The sequence below is a fragment of the Amia ocellicauda genome, chromosome 2 (genome assembly GCF_036373705.1).
Source record: "Amia ocellicauda isolate fAmiCal2 chromosome 2, fAmiCal2.hap1, whole genome shotgun sequence".
Lineage (NCBI taxonomy): Eukaryota > Metazoa > Chordata > Actinopteri > Amiiformes > Amiidae > Amia > Amia ocellicauda.
Window position 1 is genome coordinate 49,192,515 of NC_089851.1, and position 22,369 is coordinate 49,214,883.

Below are 22,369 nucleotides of genomic sequence, written 5' to 3' on the forward strand. Positions count from 1 at the left end.
ACAGAATTAAATGTGTTAGCCAGGTTGTTTCTCTCTCGCTTCTTTAATCTTACAGCTTATCAAATCAAATAATGTGTTTATATTTAGCCTATATATTGTCAGTTCTGTAATATAACATAGCTGAGCAATAATGCTTTATGATTCTATTCTACAGAAATGTCAGTCTTGTGACCATTCACTTGTTGGAACTGATAAAATTCATGAAACAGATCATTTTTTTAAACGTATTTGTTTCAACAGTGATTGGAGGTATTTGGTTAAAGCCATGTACATAACTAAAATTGTGTTTGAATCCTGCAGTTCTTCCTGGGTCTTGTATCTTGTTAGGGTTTCAAAGGACAAATCTGATATCAATCAATCAATCAATACATGTGGGCTTTAAATAAATAAATGAATAGCTTTAATAACACTTTAAATGTGACAAAAAAGATTAGATGATCTTTCTTCATGCAATGTGTACCACCTGATGTTCTTTGCAGTGAGTATTGCTCCATTAACCAAGGTTAAGATAGATCACGCTGCTGATCCACAAGCAATGAGTTACTGAGCTGTGTGCATCACTCTGTGGCTGTCAGTTACAAGTAGTTTTGTATTTCTTTCGAGGGATTGGAGCTAAAAGCTGGACTTTGCACACCTATTCAGTAGTGTTGCTTTGCTGATGTGGCAACACAGGGATCTGTTTGTACTGCAGAGGTGCTTTTAAGACCAGTGCCATAATTTTAAATCCCCCCTCACACACTTCTTAATACTTGTGTGAAACTGATTTCAACATGTAATACAAAGCACAACAGTGTTGCACAATTCACAGAGACGTGAAGATCAGAAGATGCATTCCATTCCATTCCGTTCTGTCAGCCCTCTCCCTTCTAGAATCTGCTGAGCAGTGTTGTGTTCCAGGATGAGTCTTCTTGTCTGTCTCACTCAGAAAGGGGCCCCAATTCCTGCTCAGTACTAAGAAATACCAGCAGGAAAAAGCTTCTCCCAGGGGGTGCAAAGGGGTTTTGAGTACACAGAATACTGAGAAGCATGTTCTCTCTCTGTAGAGCCTTGGAATTGGTTAGCAGGGGCTTGTAATAAAAGACCAACAAAAACTCCACAGTCACCCTCACAGTAACAAGTATAGGGAATACAGAATATAAGCAAACACAGAATGGATATATATATATATATATATATATATATATTTTGTTTTTTTGTTATGGCAAGTATGGGACGTTCTGACAAGCATGGTCTGTATCAAAGGTCTAGAACAGTGGTTTGTAACCCCAGTATGTTTTTTTCCTGCACATTAACTCTCAGATACTTCACAAAAAATGTAAATTGAACCAATTCATGATTAAATTAAGGTTGTCAGCAGTATGGGGATGTAGAGCGGCCTACAAAAACCTACAGACATGAATGCGGCCCTCCAGGACTATGGTGACCCAGCTCTGGTTTAGGTAATTTTTCCATCATGGCATTTGATCACTTATTGTGGTGTGGGTAGATGTAGGAGAGAAGGGGGTGGGTGGGCAGGTGGTTTTTCAACTGGAAATGCTATCAAAGTTGGCTGGGAGTCTGTTGTTCACAATATCACAACATACACAGGTTGTCATGGTGCCCTTATTAAATAAAATAAAACAAACAATCAAAATAAACTAAATAGCACACTGCATCTACATGTTACTGGCAGAAAGGAAGGCTTGTGTTTTCAGTATTGTCGATTTAACATTGTACAGCTTCTTCTACAAATGTAATATTTAATGAGTAAGCAGGTGTTCTTCAGTGTGAGCAAGGGCATACACTGGAACTGGAGTTTGAGTCTGCTCTTGATTGCTCCTTGGCACTCCCATGTCATACAGTTTGTGGAACCCATATCACAGTTTACCACAGTCTACTTGAAAAACATATTGGTAGCTTCTCCATCCTATTACCATGCATGGTTTGTGTCATGGAGTACTATACTATACTATACTATACTATACTATACTATACTATACCTCTTCACGATTTACTGTGATTTTACTTTGATTTCCTATTTGTCTGTGGTTTTACCATGGTATACTACAGTAAACTATTATAAAGGGATGTATATCCTTTTATTTCGTTTTTCTTTTTCTTTGTTTCATTATTTTTGTCGATAAAATACTAGTTTTGATAATTTTTTCTGGTTGTTGTGTAACGCGACTGGTAGCTGAAAACTGTTCGTCATGAAATGTACGCTGAAAATGACACAGCTGTTTACTTCAGAGTCTTTGTGAAGAGACCCAGGCAAAGGCAGCCAATTAGGGACACGATGAGGGGGAGGCTGGGAGGTGTGCCTGAGAGGGAGGCCTGCCATTGGTTCTCGGCTAAGGGAATGTGAGCCTGCTTAAAGATTGTAAACACAGGCATTCAAAGACTGAAACTGATGTTGCTCTCGCTGTTCCCGAGAGATTTGGCTTTCGCAATGTCAGTAAAAAATAAATAAACAATAGATTAATCACTGCAACATGGAAGTGTGCTCTTTAAGTATTTCCATTTTGTCACACAGCACGATTACGTGTTTATCTAAAAGGAAAGAACTATACATTGCACAGGGACAATACATATATGTAAAAATATGTAGAGGGAGGAACAGAGACAGAAAAATAGATAGAAAGAGAATATATGTACAGATTTCCAAGGAAGATAAAGGTAATGGATACACTTGCTTTTCAAAACTCCCGTTAAGTATACTGTTCTGCACTGGAAACCCCGGAAATGGTTCCAAGATGGAACAGCCCAAAGTCTCCGAATGTACAGTATTGCGTCAGAGGCGCTTTAATCTCTCCAACTTAAACAAATAAAGTTGTGAGCAACATTGTAATAAACAAGTGTCCACAAAACAATCTTTCATCGTGGCAACAAAAATGTGTAGACTCGGGGACTGTTGTCAAAACATCCTGAAAAAACGTTATAAGATTCAATTTAACTCCATTCCACAGTATTAGCAAATAATAATACAAAAAAAAAAACAGAAAGAAAAGTTAATAAAGCAAATTAAAAAGTTAAACAAAACATATTGTATGCAAACATATTGCCACTTTATATTGGATTACTTCAGAGACAGCGTTACTGTACATCAGGGAACAAGAAATAAATCCTGTCCCTCGTTACCTCGTTTGCTGGAGTCACTCTCGTCCAATGTGGCGGAGCAGTGGTACATATCGTGAAACATGGTGAGGGTTGCGAAACACTGGCAAACTATGTCAAAAAAACGGTAAAACCATGGATTTGCAAACGTCATATTTTACATTTACCAGGGCAAACTTGCATAAGGCTGTAAAAACAATACAGTATTTACAGAAATACACACACGTCCGTATGTATTGAAAGAGTAATTGTATTCTCTGGTTGGATGTTGCACAAACAAACTCGTTACACTTGGGGCGCTGCGCTGCGTAAAACATTGTTCACTCGGTTCGCGTTCTTGTAGCGCAGATTTCCGCAGTTCTGCATAGATCTGCACTGGTCCACCAATGAGATCAGTAGAATTCTGCTGATCTGTGCAGAACTGCGGCAATCTGCGCTACATGAACGCGCAAATGCGCCATTACGAACAAGTGACCTCTGTTTATATAACTTTGAAGTACTTACTGTACAACTGGCAAATCAATTAAAAAAACACTGAATCGTCTGCAGTTAATGTATGTAGTGTATATTCTTCACTTGTACAGACGCTACGAAACGCCGTGCATACTGCTGTGAAACAGTACCCAGTAGGTACAGTTAGATGGCTTGGTGTGTGCTCAAGATCACTATGCAGTCAATAATTAACGCTGTAGGTCATTGCGTACAAAACGAAATGTTCCCAAGGACTTTCTGTGTTCTTTTTATGTTTTGTTTACTATAACTGCGGCGACTTTGGGAAAACAAATGTAACTGAAGCTTTTGTGTTCCTCTCTCAACTTCAAACCACGAACAGCGCCAAGACTAACAGACTGTGAGTGGACGCGGTTTCTTCCGCGGAACTCTACACTGCATAACAACATTCATAATAAAAGTAAATGACATTTAAACGTCGACAACAAAGCAAGCCAGTGGTGTTTGTGTCGCTTTTAAAACAATTTCGTTGAATTCTCCTATTCACATCTGAAATAATTTGGACGGTGTCAGAAGAAAAAGCTACTGCACCTTCCAAGGAAACACAGCCGCGCCTCCCGCGGGACGGCAGTGGCGGCCGAGCTGTGCTGCGCGGAATGCGGTGTGACTGAGTTATTTATAGACAGCAGCCAGCGCGCCCAGAGCCGCACTGAGGATAAACAAGGGCACTTGTTGTAGGCTCATTGTACAACCCCACATCTATAAGAAGAAAACTCACGTTTAACCTCGGACAACGTTTTAAAGGTGATTGTATTGGGCGAGCTTTGACCCAGAGCCACCTGACATGGAAAATGAAGACAGGGGATCGGGCATGAGGTAATTGGTATCTTTCTATCTGATGATGAGTAACTCATTGTGACAAGAGCAGTAGGGGGGTCTTATTTGTATGCAGGATGAGGAGACTAGAGGACCAGATTGTTGGATTGTGGCAATAATCCGCTGTGTTTGTCAATATAACCTATAAAGTGTATTGTGAAACTGATTTTACGTGCTCCACTCACATGTTGAAAGCTTTGATAGCCTTTTGCCATCATAGATGCAAGGATTGTTCCGGGGATGATCCAGAACGGTACTAAAGCTGCGCTCAACAGGACTGCTTAAGAGTTGCAGTTGTTTAGTTGCAGTTAAGGTTATTCCATCCCTGTGTGTTATACTTATTATATTATAATTATAATTTGAGTTAACTTTCCCCCCCAAAAATCCATGATCAAAAACATACATAAAATATAACACATAGTGTTGCACTTCACATAAAGCATATGACGTTTCAGTAACTGACTGTTTGTTTTTCGTTTTAATTATAGCCGTTCTTCAATGGGTTTTAGAGATTTTCTGTCTTGAATGCGTGGCTGTGCGTCTCTTTATGTGCTTCTGTTAGAGTGCAATGGAAACTTTACCTGTCAGTACCAATAATCTCTCATTATCACAGTCTAGCCTTCTGGGGGCGGTTTAAAGACAGTGATGGGATCGGAGTGGGATATCGTTGTCATGTGTTCAGCTGTCACTGAATCCTCCGAACAGCAGGCTGCTCAGTCACAGCGCTCACTGTTGTCCAGCCCCGATATACAAGCGAATACACAACGCAAACATATTTTCCTTCTCGATTTGAAATAGATGGATGTACCACATACTTGGAACCCATTCTTGACATTGTTTGGAACTATTTATAAAAGCGGGGCATGTAGGGCTTTTTAAAGGGGGTATGTCACGTGTTGTTTCACATACATTTATTTGGAAAGATTAACACACCTGGGGAGATGGAATACCAGTGGTCCTGTCCATGTTGTAGCAGCAGCAGTGGGAAAGGGACAGACATGGCACTCTACCATGGTCCAGACGTGTGACTGAGATGAGATTTAGCACCTGGCTCTGACAGCTGCAGGGGCAACGATTTGTTAAGGTGGCCCTGAGCACCACCACTTCCACTAATTGAACCTAGTGGGTCAGCCAGCCAGGGAGGGAGAGGAAGAGTGTGTGTGTAGAGAAGACATTCCAAGAAAGCCTGATATTCAAGTTTATTATTGTTGGTTCCTCTCTCTCTCTCTCTCTCTCTCTCCCTCTCTCTCATTGCTTGCAAAAAACACTCAAATCGCTCAGACCTTAACCCAGCTTGCTTTCCAGTGGATTTGATTAGTTTCTTCTTCATTGTTCTATTGTTAAGGCATTGACTGTAACTCAGCTATTTTGGCATTGCTTCAGATTTTATTTGTTATTTTACCAAATTTGACATAATGAGTAGTCTCCACACACCTACACCTACAGACCTTCAGTGTTTTAAAGGCCCTGTGTGCTGTGATGATGTCTGTTTCAAACACATGAGAGGGTCTGTATGTAGCCAGTTCCCCTAAGTAATACATAATTTACTATTAAATACAGCCATCCATTACCAGAGTATTGTCTTCAATGCCCTGATTTGCTTTGTGCAACACCCATTAAGGGAAAGTTAAAAGTGGATTGAACTTAAATTGTTTTATGTAACTAGTCATGGGCCTTTGATCTTCAGCTTCTTGTCCTGGATCAAGTGTAGCTTTGTATGGTAAAATAACCTTTTTTAAGTTTTCTAGGAATCTCTGCAAATCTTCAGTTAACCAATGACATTAATGACTCGACACTTTAACTGGCATTTCTTGCTCTCGTTGCTCAATTAATCATCCAGTGTTTCAGTACATGTAAAATAAACTTAATCCTGCAGGATTGTTCTGTTGTGGGTTTGCATTGCCGTCACGTCTCTCTCTCTCTTTCAATCTCTCTCTTTCTCCAGCTGGGAAGTCATCGACTCCAAGCAGGAGATTAGGCCGGAGACCAGCTCGTGTGCCACCGAGCCCTGGATGAGTGGTAGCCTGTTCCTACAAGAAATGTCCTCCTTTAAACAGCAGAACCCGGGCAAGGTAGGAGGGAGAAATTGCCTTTACCGTATGTGTAAAAAAACACACTTTCAGTATAGAAATAGACTTGATTTCCATGAATCTTTTATTTCTGAAATGTTGTCAGTTGTATTATACCTGTTGTGGCTTCTCCATAGGTTATTAATTGCCATGATTATTTTGTCATATATTAACAAATGCTTTGGAGGGTGAAGGCCAATAGTGTAAATGGTATTATTTATACAGTATCAGGCCCACACACGCTTTTTGCTTCACTCCAGTGCACATTTTCCTTGGCGCACAGCTGACGTTTCATTCAGCAGAGCTCTCCACAGGCTGTTCTCAAAGCTTATTTAGACACACTATCACAAGACCGTTGTTTCTGTCATTTTCAGTTCTGCCTTCTAGTGTGCAGCCTGTGCACTTTCCTGGCTGTGCTTGGGCGTTACATTCCAGGAGTGGTCATTTCTTATGCTGCTGGTAAGCACCTTTAGACGATGGTTGTGCTGTCATGCCAGTTTCAGTTGCTGTGCCCAGTGCTGTGCTTTTAGTGATGACTTGAAATGGTTAAAGCTGAATTACAACAGCAGTGTTACGTAGATAAGCCCTAACTATTTTTGTCTAGATGGGCTTGTACATTTAGGCACTGCACTGCTATCCAAATTATGCTGCTTTTAGGTGGGTTGGTCTTTAAATGCACACCAAGCAGGCCTACTAAATTGCCATTACAAAACTACGTACAACAAATTATCTTTAAACACATGCACTTAGTTGAAAAAGGAAACTAAGAGAAAAATCCTCTACATATATGAAGTTCTTTAGTCTAATTACATTTTTGTTGTCAAATATTATTGTGGCAGTAGGCACTGTTCATGGCACGTCGGACTTCAGTTTCCCTTTACGGCAACCCAACAGGACAAAAATATAACACTGCTGTTGTAATTCATGCTTACCCGTTGGAACTGGTCACTTAAAGCACACACTGTGAAACAGTGTGAAAATTACAAATATCTCGATTGCTCCTGCGCTCTTATGGACATGTCTTTTCTGCATCTGTGGCTGCTTTAAATGCAATGTGTCGTCTGTACTGTTGTTAAGCGCTTTGTGAGGTCTGTGCATGTGTGTGTAAAATAAAGATAATTATGGTGATGAATATGAGAATGTTTTTGATGATGTTAGAGTTTAAATGCAACCTATTTTTTGTGCAGATATACAATATACACAAGTCTTCAATTTGTTTTGTTTTCTTTCCCACTTAAGAGGGCCCTCATCAGCCTCCTCTCCCATCCTTTGTTTGCATTTGCCAATTATCACTGAACACAACCCGCACTGTAATCAGACACACTTAACCAGCACAAACAGTTAAACCCATCAGCCTACTTTTCAAACAGCTGGTAAAAGTAAATCTGAGGGGTTGTCCCAGCTTGCACTCAGCTGCTCCACACTATATAACAACTAAGCAGTTGGATCTAACCAAGGATGTTCTGTTGGACTTTTTTCTCAACCCTGTGCAAATTGTGTGGGGCCACCTGGGCATTATTTGGCGAGCAATGCATATTAGATTATAACTATGTGCTGACTGCTTGCTTTGAGCAAGCAAGAGGCGGCTACTAGAGGAGCCAATCTGAAGGCTGAGTATTCGTAATTAATCCATCTCAATAACCATCACAAGATTTAAAAATAAAAAATAAAAAAAGATAAGGAAAGTGAAGCTATATTTCATGAGGAAGTGGTTGGTGCAGTTCTTCTTTGTCAAATGGGTTGAAAGACAACATAAAGACTGATCTCACCAATCAAGATTAATGGTAGGTGGCTTTGCCAGATGAACGTTCTGGCCGTTTGCCTCTCATGTTCTATTCCTGAAGCTGCTTGCGTGCAGCTTTTGGAGTAGATTACCTGATTATTAATGGCAACTGTGGTAACATTTATATAAAAAAGAGTGAGAGAGACAGGACAGTAATTTCTTGGAAATCTAAAACCTCCCTCCCTATGTATTTTAATGCATTTTAAGTTGCTTTTTCCACAACTTTTTTTTTTTTAGCAGATTCCCTTATTAGAGCAATGTTGTTTTTTTTTTTTTTTTTCTAGTATCATAAGTGAAATAACATCTAATTTGTTTAACTGTTCTCTTTTTAAGAAAGTATAAATTCATAATCTGAGTCTGAACTGTATACATTCCCCCAATACAGCTTGCAGCCCCTTCTCCTCCCCACTTTTTTGATTAGAATATTTAGACATTACTGTGTCTAAGATTCACTCACTCAACATGCAATCTGAATGCTTCTTGTTCCCTTTCTCAGTGCTGAGTTTCTTTCTGTGGCCCCTGCTGTCCTCCCAGGAGTTTAGCATATGGCTTGAACCAGTCCTACAGAAGCTGGATTTTGGCATTGGAGATTTCCTGCAGAAAATTAAAATGAAACTTAAGGAGAGTCACGGTGAGGGTTCTCTTTCCAATCCCCCTCCTGTGTCCCCATCAAATTGAATCAGTATATCTATCCATCTGTCTGTCCAACTATCTATATTTGTGTTTCTGTCTCTAATTCATGCCTCTCTGAATTATTGTATCCCCATCTCTGTCTCTGTCCACCAGTCTATGTATACCTATACTTATGTATGTTTGTAATAAGTGACAAAAAGTATTATCAGCCATTATGGACTTGAGGAGGCTGGTCCATAGAGGCAGAGGAGGTTGCTCCTCTATTTTTGAGAGGCAAGAGGGAGATCAAAATATAAAAAAGAGTAATTGGTTGAAATAAACCATTACCAAATCTCAGTATCATTTATAAAATAATATATCTCTTATTTGGAAAAAATCCATTATTGAAATTCTGATTTAAAATGCTTCAACAGCGACACCTGCAGGCAGAGGGGAAGGGCAGGCTGTGTGAAGTGGTGGTGGGGGGCAGAGGAGGAAGGATCCCCTGCTGTTCTCCTTACGGCGGGATCTCTTATCAATTTAATGTAGTTCATTTTTTTTCATGCTAATCTGTTATTGGCCAAAACACGTAAAATGATGCTCCAAGGGAGAACGTCCTCACTAACCAATCAACAACCAGAATATAATATTGACATCGCATTTGTCCAATGATAATTTCTGATAATCATCAATTATCTACCACTGTATTGTATGTGAGTGTGATGAACTGGTGGTAAAGCGATAGACAGAGATAGATACAGTACCATATTAGAAAAGAGAAATTATAGGTGCAAATTGCAAACACAGTTTTCAGATTCACGTTTCCCTTTTTTTATTGAGAAGTAGCTAGCTAGTAGGCTTCTAGTGCCACATTACGCACACACAAGGTTCATTCTCATCCAGAGCCCGCAGTGATTAGATATGTCTTTCACTTTTGTTCACCTGGCTCCTTTTTTAGATTCATCCTTTTTGTTGTAATATGATATATGATAATATGATGTTTGTTCCTTATGGAAGATGGGGATAAACTCTGGGTGCATTACCTTACCTTAGTTGTATAGTAAGTTTGCATTAGGTTGCTAGTTGGATTATTGCTACATTTGAACATAAAAACATAACATAACTTGAACATAAGAATGTAGAGATAAGTAGCCAATTAGTGTAAAATAACATGACACAGTGGGTTGGTTTTCCTCCTGTCCTCCCCAATGTCTTGAGTCACCAGCCGCCACTGGTATACATCAAATATGTCATTCTTATAGTTTGATTGTGCTGACTAGTTATAAGTTATCATTTAAATTTTATTTCGGACAAGAAGGCCAAAAAAATACAGAAGGAATAAACAATAAAATAAAATACAACAACCTTGAAACAGCACACTATTGGCCCTCTGAGTATGGTGACCAGATTCTCAAAAGTAAAAATGTATAAATCAAATTACATAAATTAAAAATATAGTATTTGTTAGAAAAAGTGTTAATTTCCATGTATCTGCTCCTGTTTAATCAAATTTCATTTTTTGAGTAGCGCGTGACTTCTCTGTATAATGATCATGAACTTTAGTACCCCAGAAATGTTCCCTTATTATTTATCTGCGGGAGAGTTAAATTATGTTGCATTATTAATTAAAGTACATGTTTGTTGTTTAAATCTGTCCTGTGTAGCCTGGGTTAGCATATCAGAACGAAATATACAGTCACAGCCTATATGTAGTTAACTGATTGTAACTTGACAGAACTGATTCTTAAGAACAACTATATTTATATATGAATACTCCTACAACATTCTCATACTCTTCATCAACATACTCTTATTCAAACTGTTTTTTACAAATTCAGTGTTAGCATTGTTTTCTGGAAAACCTCTACATATGAAACGTAATCAATTACAATAAGTGTCGCTAAATAAATGAATCACAGTTCATTGCAGTTCACACTGGTTTCTTGGCTGTCTGTATGGTCCCAGTGTGTTTTTCTCAGCATGACAGTTTGCCCGGTGCCACAGAGGGCTCCATTAATATACAAACGGTAACAACTCTGTCATAAAGCTAGGGAGTAGCTCCCTCTGCCCTGTAAGGTTCAGTCAGTGAAGAGCACCTCACAGCAGTGTGTAATTTCCTGCAAGCCCAGTCATCAGCAACACTGAGCAGTAAAAGACTGCTCGGCAGTTTATTATGCTTGGGGCTGATGTATATGAATATGCTCCTTCATTTTTTTGGATGCCTTATGGTATAAAGACAGGTGGTTATTTACTGGGGTTTTACAAGGTTTTGTGGGTTTCAGACTACATTTTTCTCAAACAAGACTCCACTTTTGTGTTTTTTGATATTTGTTAATATAATCATCTGCAAGCTGCATTTGAAGAAGTGGAGGCTGGAGATATACAGCAGCTCTCAGTTATTCTGCTTCTAATTTCTGGAGATTTTGTGTCACATAACCATAGTTTTCTGAGTGGTCTTAAACATTTGCCCTTTTGAATCCAATTCAGTAAACCATACACTGTCCTTACACTTCACGTTACTGTACACAGATATATTACATTCATTCTACTGTTTCTTTTATAGAAAAAAGGAACATCAAGAGTAAGGAGGAGAACAGTGAAGCAGACTTATCTGCCCTTTTCCCAAAGGTTTGTTTTGTTTTCTGTTGGTGAAAATGTAACTTGGAAAAGAGACACATTCTACACTGCATATTCAGAATGTTAATTGGAATATTTCAGCTCCGAATATGGGAAATATCAAAGGAGGGATCTTCTTCTAGTATTTGGAATACTAAAGGAATAGTGAATGTAAATAGTGCCATGTAAACGGCATATTCAGAATATGAAGATGAACCCACAGACATGCATGTGTGACAGGAGAGCCGGTGTGATGTAAATTATGACAGGTTCAAAGAGAAGCAGCTACTTTTTGTCAGATGATGAAACTCCGGTTTTGTTAAGAATTTTAACCGACAAAGTAGTTCGATAAGGGGAAAAAATGGCTGTACTGAACTTTTGAAAAGAGTAGTGGAACAAATCTGGTCTGCATTAACGCATCTCTCTGAATTAAGACCAACAAATATCTGAAAAAATTAAATACCATGTTTGAAAAAATAACAAAGCATAAGTCTGTTCATTGTTAAATATTAGGCTACAAGAACACCAGCTCTCCACAAAATTACAGATGAACTTTAAACACACTCAGTGCTGTCAGGTTGGCGGCAGGAAGCTGTCCTGTGTAGCCACTTAGAATATCATGAAATAGACAGTATGAAATATGCAGTCACAGCCTATGTATGTAGTTCAAAGAACAACTAATAAATGTATATATAAATACTGTTTCAACACTCTCAGATCCATAAGTTACTCAGTTTTTCACAAATTCAGTATTAGCATTGTTTTCCTGTATAACCTACATAAGCTTAATCAATGTTGCTAAATAAAATAATCACATATCACTAACACTGTGCACTGCATCAACTTTTATTTTGTCTGGGATTTATTTAAAAGATACCTTGTCCTGACATCGTAATTAATGGATCAGGCAGTGGTTGTATTAATTGCAAATTTTTCAAGATAGTGATGTATTTCTGCAGTCAGTAAAGCGCCTGTACTAGGATTACTGTTATGCTAGTAGTAGTATACATATAGTTACCAGTAATGAGGGTTTACAAATATAATTAAAATATTTGCTTCTTATTGCGATTGATCACATACAAACATGCTTCTGTTGTTAAGATTTTAATAGTTTTAAGTGTTAACAGTGTGACATTTAAACTATTTTGAGAGAATTTTCAAGACATCTGGACATTTAATTTAAATCCAGGATGTATGGTCACCATAGTCTTTCATGTTTGTGTGTTTTTATACAAATTTTTTTTGTCAAGGCACACTGTATTGCAGTTCGATGCAGATTTCTCCAGCAGGATTTTTGCAATCTTTTCAAACACTTTTAAATGCCTTACTGTTCCAAGCAGCCGTCCATACATTAATAACTGCTCAAATTTAATTGTCTTCCCAAAGTCTTGTGAAAAGTTTCTACTGCATTTCCTACTGCATCTCTTGCATCAATAGCAGCTGCCATTATTGTAGTTACAATTTCAAAATGCAGTGGCATAGTATCTGGCTACATAAAGGACGTAACAGTACATGCCCCAGACCAGTTTGAGACTCAGCCAGTATGATGTATGAAACAGTGCCTCCTGAAACTAGTTCCGGCACAGGCGGAGGTGCACCTGGGCCACACCTCAGCGTGGCTAGTGGAAACGGGGCATCAGCTGCTTATTTGACACCTTCATAGGGTTTTTGAATCACTGTGCAGCGTGAGCCGATAAAGACAGATCAGCAACATAGCCTGGTTAGTGGAGGGGGGGTGAGTGAGGTGAGTACTGCACAGCTCAGATGTCACGAAGACGTCCTTGATCTATGAGAAATGTGTTGGGCTAAGTGGTGCAATTGTTAAGAAAATATAATTCATTCCTCTGGATTTAACTTGTTATTCCTGTGTATTTAAGCAGCTAGAAGTAGGACTCCAGAGCTTGATTCGATAATAGTGCATGCATAGTGGAAAGGATGGAATGTATGAATTCTTATCTCTTTCTCCGTGCCTTCCCCACAAAAAGTGGTCAATCTAAAATATACTGTTTTTCTTCTGTTTAGATGGACGCCTCAGCTATCTGCAAGGAGCTGTCCATATCTGACACGGAGGCCTCTGAGGTGTCCTGGACAGAAAACGGGACCTTCAACCTCTCAGAGGGACACACTCCGCAGACCGAAAACTCTGATGGTGAGCTGGGGATGACCGCCTCCCCTTCATTGTAAAAATATGTGATTTAGCCTGAGAAAATGTGATCTCCAGGCGCAAATTTTGGTCCTGTTGAAAAATTTTTTCAGTCATCAGAGTCAGCAGACCCAAGTGAGAATCTTGCCCATCCTGGACAAAAAAGTCTGCCACTGCTGGATTTAGTGTATTCAAAAATACTGTAGTACAACCAAGATGAAATCAGGAGGAACCTGTATTTACTGTGAATTACTGTGGTCATTTTCTGACTAGTAGAATAATAAAACTATAATACAACTTTATTTGAGGTAGGGGCATAGCAGCAAAATGCCCAATCCCCCATTTATCCTAACTTAGCATTTGGAACATCTAGGAGCCCAGATTCCGAAAAAGCAAAGCACAAGCGTGGGTACATTGGGACATAAACTAGGTACTGTGACATTGGTTTGTATGTGAGTTTTAAATGTCAGTCCTTCTTTAAGGATCACATATAATGTATACAATTTCTGATGCACAAATGTGGGTATATAAGGGCTCTCCTTGCAGTTACACAAACACACTTTTCTTTTCTTGTGAAAACGACAGACCGACCTGACTGTATGACATACAGAGCAGAAATTCACAGCATCAAAACTGCATATGCATTTTTATGTTGCACTTTACTTCACAGTGTGTCCATGAATGCTGGGTTGCATCCCTGGGTCTGGGAGTATGGTTTCTGCAGAGCAAACATTTCCTTATACACACAGTCTATTGTTCTTTTCCTCCTTCTACAGTTCAGTGACTGATGTTAGTGATTGATAGCTTACATTTGGTAATTATTTGATTGCTTGATGCTTGGACAGTTTCAACAAAACGGGCTGATATGGTGTTACAATAAAAAGCCAATGGGTGTGCATTTAATGAAAGTGTGAATGGTACACTATTATTTATTTCACACTGGATGCAGTGCGCCAGAAGGGCGGAGTTAAGAAACGGCAAAGTGCAACGGCACACAAGAGATAAACTATCTTCAACTTTCGCTGCGCTGTCATGTAGAGACCCATCAGCCAATCAGAGAAAAGTATGAGACTCAGTGGAGATATTGAAATAATTAAAATGGAGGAGAAACATATCAGTGATTATTTTAATATTTAATATTCATACGTGTCAATACAATGAAGGAAGCCAATATAGTCAGAAAAGTGATGTGCTATTGAGCAGCAGGTTGATAAGGAAGCTTTTCAGGATTGCAGTTTGCCTCGATAATTAAAGAGTTCGAGAAACTTTAGCTTGATATTATAATGTAAGTAAATATATTAAAATAATAACAAAAAAGTACTATGTACCATCAAATTTTTCATTATCAAAGAGATTAAATAATTATTCCTGGCTGTAATTCATAGCATATTGCTCAGTGGATTGTGCAACAGCACTGCTGTGATCAAATGAAAGTGTCTGTGATATTCAATAGATGGTGGATGGGCAGATTAAACCTCAATTAAAAGAAATAGTATAATCTTAATATTAATGTACGATGAGTGCTGCACTGTGCACAAGGAGGCGGCATGCGTGTCATGTCCGGTGTGAAAGCACCATAGTCTGCGTGTGGTAGGGAGTGATTTAGTGCCTCCTATCAGTCAGTTAAAAATTCACTGTACTGGTATTCCAGACCCCACCACTACAGCAAATATAGAGCATATGAGGCCTGCATTGCACCTGAGGGGTTATATGGCAAATCTCTAAATCATTTTGAGATATCTTCAGATTACTTCCTGTATGTTGGCTGAGATTATAACTTCCTGTTTCCTCATTCAATTACATATAAATTAATGAACAATTTAACTTCTTAAACTGACAGATGGCGCTGGTACTCTTAAAAGGGAATTTTATTAAAAAAAAAAAAAACAATTTTTGGGGGGGTGGTACTTGGTCTGAGAAGGAATAAAAATATCTGAAAATATTGACAATACTCACCAGTGCAGAGCTCAGAATGTCAGGAAGTAAACACTCTCTGTACAGCACACTGATACACAACTATCTTATATCATCGGATCTGAACATAAAACATTATACATTATATATACTGGATTTAAGGATGTTCTGAACAAAATGAGCCTATTTAGAAAGTGCCCCCCCATCACTGAAGGGATATAGAGGTATATATAGAGGTGCCTTTTTTAGCTATATGTGAAACATGATTTTGCATATTGAAACAATAATTAAAAAAATACGTTTTCTGCACGTTATGTTGTATTATGTTTATTTTGTTATTCCAAGCTATGTTCTAAGCATATATCAAAAATAAACAAGCGATTTACTTTCAAATGATGCCATCCATATGCATGTGATGTAAATATTAACGGAGTTATGGGCTTTTGAAATAGGGCCGGTCCTTTTAGGAGGAAATTCCTAAAGAGGTAAAGAGGTCAGTTTAAGAGGTTAACAGGAGTGATAATCTTGGGCTACATACAGGAAGTCATTTGAAGATATCTCAAAATGATTGCAGATATCTAGAAATTATTAAAAGATATCTCTAAATCATTTAAAGATATCTGGAAATCATTTAGAGATATCTCTAAATGTACTTTTAAATGAGATATCTTTAAATTATTTACAGATATCTCAAATTGATTTGCAGATATCTTTAAATGATTTAGATATCTTGAAATATTTGAAGATATCTGTAATTATTTGAAGATATCTCTAAATGATAATTTGGCTTGCCATAGGGGTTAAGCAAGCACTGCGTCACTTTACAGTCTGAACTGAGCAAGCGGACTTGAGTGGGGTGCATTACACCCCCCCAATAAAAGAAAACAGTACTTCCCACTTGCACTCAATTGGATCATCGGTTCACCTTCCCAAACATTTTCCTGTGAAGTGAGTGCGAGTAATTCTATTGGTGCAGCGCTCATGGCTATTTTACATCATTTATTTATCCCCCACCTCCCATTTTTTCCCCTTTGCAGACTTGGACCGGCCCAGCGATCAAGAGGAGGCGTTCTCAGGTGGGCTCCCTGAGTTCCCGTCTCTGGACACCAATGGCACGGGCACCAATGGCGACGACGAGGACCTAAGCATCGGCCTGCCTGCCCCACATTCCGCAGGCCTGGGTTTGGGGGACGGCGGGGTGTTGGCAGGGGAGCGGGCGCTGGAGCTGGTGAACAAGATGGCGGGGGACGTCATCGCTGCGGCAGTCTGTGCGGCCATTCATGAGCAGCTGGACGCCGCCTTGCCATGGGCTGCCTCTTCTCCTACTCCTCTTCCTCCTGCTGCCACTGCTGCTCCTGCCCTGGACTTCAACACGGACAGCGAGGAAGGAGAGGACTTCGAGCTCCTGGACCAGTCAGAACTGGAGCAGCTGGAGAGCGAGCTGGGCCTCATTACCCCCCAGGAGACAGAGCAGCACAGCCCTGCCGACGCACCCAAACCCAAACCCTCCGGATTCCTCTCTAGCCTGCTGGGGCGGCATTAACAACTGCACACAGAGGGAAGATGAGTGAGGAGGAGGAGGTGGAACTGAGGGGAGGCACTGTAGGAGGAATTTGGATGAGAAACCTCTGTGTTCCTTTTCAACAGGATAAAGTCATCCTAAAGTGTAAACTGGGAACATGAAAGAAAAAACTTTGCAATCGCTTCAGTAGGGGTGGGTGGGGGGGTCGGTGTGTGCATCTTGTCGTTTTCTTTTGTTCTTGTCTGAGATCACATGTTTGTAGCCACTTTGTTGTCATCGTAGCCATTGTATCCATTCCTGCTTTGGTATAGCATGCAGTGGAATACCGTTGGGGGTTAAAGCTATCAATGGGTGTTTTTTTTTCATGTTTCCTATTCGCTGCCAAACCTGAGGCTCAGAGGTGAAGTTCCTGTGTGCTGACTGATTGGCAAAGGTCCATGTTTCACTTCCTGACATCTCACTCCTTGTAAGAAATGAGCAGCCTTTTTACTAGGACATTTCAAGATGACAATCAAACATGCCACAACTGGGAGCTCTCTGTCCAGCTTTGTCTGCATTTATATGTGATTGTATTTGAACTAAGTCAACTTCCATCTGCAGCACCAAACAGTGCAAGACTTTTCACATGATAAATGGGTCAGACCTTTTGCAGACCGTCCTCATTTATTTATTAACTACTGAAGCATAGTTCATATTTTAACCTGGGCCCAAGAGCCACCAGACCCAGCTAGTCTCAAGCAGTAGATATGCTTATGTTAAAAAAAAAAAGTAAGATCACATTTTTCTTCCCACTATCATCCCCATGGTATATTTGCACTTTGCAGTTTCAGGACTTTAATAATAATAATAATAATAATAATAATAATAATAATAATAATAATAATAAATCAAATACAAAATGTTACTAAAACCTATGCACTTTAGAAAACCTAAACAAACATTCAGAACTGCAGGATAACTAGTAATATATATATATATATATATATATATATATATATATATATATATATATATATACACGGTATATTCACTATATATATGTACTTTTTTGTTTAGATTGTGATTTGAAGTTAAAATTCATACAATATGTTTACAAAAGCCACTTGCTGGCACCTAAACACAATATTTGCTACAGTTTTTTCTGTGGAGACAAGATCAGTTTACCATCAGTAATGTAAATTAATCTCTTGTTTAAAGCTTAATACTCAGAATAGCGATGTTTAAGGGAGATGCACCGAAAGGTGTTTAACTGTGATGCAGATGCACACACTGGATGAGTTAGTTATGAAAACTCACACACTGTAGAAAAAAGTTGACATGGGTCAAAGCTCAGCAAAATACAATGTACGGGTTGATCATAATGCAAAGGAAATTAATTTGTAATGATTGTAGTAAACGCTGTGTATGTGACAATTGTTAATCTTTTAAGAGCTCCCAGATCTCCTTTGTTGCCAGAGAAGTGTTTAAACAAGCTACATGTAGCTGTGTAATGAATTTTTCCCTTTTTCTGCAGAAAAGTCAAAGGGTTTGTATGAAATGCAGAATAATCCACTTCTGTTTATTTGAGCCAGTTTTTTAAACCACTAGTAACTCATAATGCACAGAGGTACCTACTCTGTTAGTACTGTTAAAACTAAAATAAAATCAAACTAACAAACAAACCTGTTAACTAGCTTGTCATACCTAGATAAAGGAAATATAGTTTCTGGGCATGATTTCATCTTCCACTTCCTGTTATTGAACCCAGAGAGGAAAGAGGATTTATGGATTTAAAAATACCCCAGAAACAGTCTTGGTTGTCTGGTTCAAAACCAAATGCAGAAATTAAGAAGAGTTCCCTTTTTTAAATGAAGTAGCTGAGGTCATAATCAGTAGTTTATTTAACATACCAGACAGCCTTGCAAAAGTAAGGTCTCATTTTGCTGTTTATTTCTCATTTAAAGGATCAGTAAATAGTTTATTTGAAGCCTGTTACAAGGTTTTTCTACAATATGTACCACAGAAAACTGGATCTTTTACTTTCTAGAGTTTATGACCACCATAACCACTGATACACAGCTCTTCAGTTTTACACCTTCAAAGGACAGAGAGAGCGTAGAATTGCTTGTATTCAATCAGGTTAGTGGCACATGTCCCATTGTACAGACGTTGTTTAAATATAAACAGTTCTTGCTGTAGCAGCATATGAAATATATTGTGACTAGATTCAGTTTCTTCTGTTTTTATTAGTGTGTGTGTGTGGGGGGGGGTTGTTTGTATTGACCCATTGCCGGGCATGTACTGAAATGAGATGAAGGAAAAATCTAAATTAGGAATACAGTTTCCAGCACAGGATAACTTGGCAAAAAAGACAAACAAAATTAAAATGTATTTCATGCTATAGGAATTTTCTTGTGGCACAGTTGCTGCAGAATAGACAAATGTTTGGATGCTTCCTAAATGACAAGAGCAGGGAATCAAGTATGTAATTGGTCAATTAACTGTTGAAAGAAGAAAAGATGTTCTATAAAAAGGAAATTAATATTTTACTCATCTGTTTCCCTAGTGAAGGCTGTGACCCCCTGCTTCCAGCTAAACACAATCAGTCACTTTTTATTTAATATAAATCTCAGAGCACTTTAGATATGATCTTTCTTTTTTTTAAACCTAATTTTATATTGTTTTGTTTAGGTTTGGTTCTACATGTTTGGGGAGTGAAGGAGCAGAGAATGACTATAGTGCCCAGTGAAAACCATTTGTGTCTTGCAAATCTGGGACCCGTTACAAGCAGTACTTTACAGGAAATGCATTTTGCGCAGTGCTTTTATTGTATTCTTGTGAGGTGTCAACAATATAAAAAATGTAAGGCAAAATGTCATTATTCTTCAACACATCGGGAAAGTCACTGAATTGCAGTGGAACATTTTTGTCTGGAACGCTGTTCTGTGTTTTTCTTAACTGTGTTGTCCTCCAAGAGCAATCAAACCTCCAATAATAACATTGAGGTCTGCATTAGCTCACAATCTGATATCAGAAGATCTCTTTCTGTATTGGTGTTGTTTTTTCTCGCTCCACTTGCTATTTATTTAACGTTAATTTATCCTCTATCCTGCCATTAAGTCCTCTTTTATCAGTAGGTGTTTGCCACACTAAGAAATTTATTGAGTTGTGTCTTGTTGAAAATATCGAAACTTAAGAAAGTTCAGACTCTTACACTATGGTGTGAGTTACTATTGTTGTTAGTCCTAAGAGAATAATGTAGTTGTATGTAAATGAGCTTATATGTACCATTAAAGAATCAATATTTTTACCGTTGTTTTTTCCTGGGCCTTATTTATATGTTTGCTTTTATGTTTTGCAAGGGAAATGTGACTTTTCTATTTGGGGTATTAAATTCATATGGTGGCAATAATAATAAAAATATGTTTTAGTTTGACAAATATGACATGAGCACCATCATGCTTTATAGGATTAATTAGATATTTGAATGATATATTTATAAACTTAAATACACAAACCACAAATATCAATGCCAGTGTACATGAATCCTACCACTGTATCAAACCTAAACATTAATGTAAGTGTAGGACTGGGCTTTCCATTGGTTTAAGGCCCGAATGAAGAATAGACTCAGGTTATGTTTAGGATTGATTTTAGATATCAGTAAAGATAGGAACAGTGTTTTGACTATTTTAGGTTTTGACTCATTTAGGTTTATTTTTAATTAAGAATTACATTTAGGTTTACAATTAGGATAACATTTTGACTGGGGTCAATGTTGAAATCCCCAGTAAACACAGACTCGTGTTAGTGTTCAGGTTATGCTGCTCCTTAGGTAAGTTATATATGATTGAGACTGTAGCTTCAAATGTGGATGTTGGCTAAGATTGGGTTCCTACTATTTTTTGCTCTAATAATATAGTGTGTCACCCGGGACCTCGGCTGGGCTGCTACGGGGTGAGAATGAGGGGAGCAGCGTTGTAGGAGAGAGCAGCCAGACAATTTTAAATCTCATCTTCATCAGAGAGGAAAAGCAGTTCCACCATTAAGATTGACAGTTCTGTGTCTCTAAACCTAATCGTTGTTATAAACCTGGCTGAGCTGTTTTGAAGAACCCAAACTATCAGCTGTATTTTAGGAAATCTTCAGAAGTGTGTCTGCATGCTTGTAAACCAGTGAGGGAGCGCTTCTCTTTCTTAGTCTAACTTATTAATATAATGTGAGGCATCACCCCACCCTCCTCATTAGAAGAACAGCAGTCCTGAGAGTTCTGAAGAAGGCAAAAGGGTTTTAACACTGAAACTAAGAACGGTAAGTCTTTTCAGTGCTACTTCACCTTTCATTATGCAAACAGCCTGCAAATATGGTGAGTAAATATACGCTCGGGAGATTTAGAGCAGCATTACATTTCAAGAGGTTGTTAAGCTTGAATTGTAAAAAAGTCACAGTAAAAAAATAAAATGGTCAAAGTATGTGGTCACTATGTAGTTTAAATCGTGAAAAAAGATAGATACATTAAAATATAAATGTTATGTATGTGTATATTATATATATATATATATATATATATATAGTGTGTGTGTCTGTGTTTAAATTAAACAAATCTTAAGTAACAATTGCTGCTTAAATAATTTTTTAATGTCTGTGTGAGTTACGTTAATATGAATTAATACATTTCCAATTATTAACTACTAATCTGTTTAAATACGAAAAGTTATTTCCTATACCTTAGCCATTAAACAAAAATAAAATAATAATAAATAAATAAATGTCACAAAACAAGTTCACATACATTAGAAGAAGCCTTATTTTAGATTATATTGATTAATTTGTATTTTTATTTTATTTTTTCCCCTTAGGATTATAATTGAATTATTGTCTTTCGGTACATTTTCCTGATTAGCACAGTGTGACTTCATTTAAACACAAGTAATTAATAACCCATATTTCACATGTCTTGTACACACTTACTGTTCCTCTTTTAGGCTGTTATATTAAACAATGTCTGTTATTCAGCCAACAGAAAAAGAGCATAGTCTTGAATTTCAATCACAATTTAATCAATTTGTTTTTCTCTAGTTATGTATATAGTTAGTTAGCTAGTTAGTTATATATATATATACAATTACATTTATATAGACCCATTAATATCAGTGCACAAATCAGGAAGATGTTTGTATTCGAAAATTGTCTGCATTTTGTGGTAAGCATTTTAACTATTATTTATTTATGTGAATTAGTTTGCATGCACAAATATATCAGAAGCCAATCCAGTTGCTCGAATTAATGTTTCAAATAATGTTAAACAAATT

General features: G+C 38.0%; 1 protein-coding gene across 2 annotated transcripts in view; it reads left to right on the forward strand.

Moving 5' to 3' along the window:
• retreg1 (reticulophagy regulator 1) overlaps positions 1–20,367 on the forward strand; it is a 35,920-nt gene extending 15,553 nt beyond the window's left edge. For both annotated transcript variants that reach the window (XM_066687390.1, XM_066687398.1), the window contains exons 4-9: positions 6,365–6,491; positions 6,863–6,947; positions 8,768–8,902; positions 11,447–11,511; positions 13,522–13,648; positions 16,594–20,367. In XM_066687390.1, the coding sequence (XP_066543487.1) occupies positions 6,365–6,491; positions 6,863–6,947; positions 8,768–8,902; positions 11,447–11,511; positions 13,522–13,648; positions 16,594–17,099 (1,045 nt within the window). In that variant the 3' untranslated portion in view covers positions 17,100–20,367. The remainder of the gene's footprint in view (positions 1–6,364; positions 6,492–6,862; positions 6,948–8,767; positions 8,903–11,446; positions 11,512–13,521; positions 13,649–16,593) is intronic.
• Positions 20,368–22,369: the final 2,002 nt, after the last annotated feature.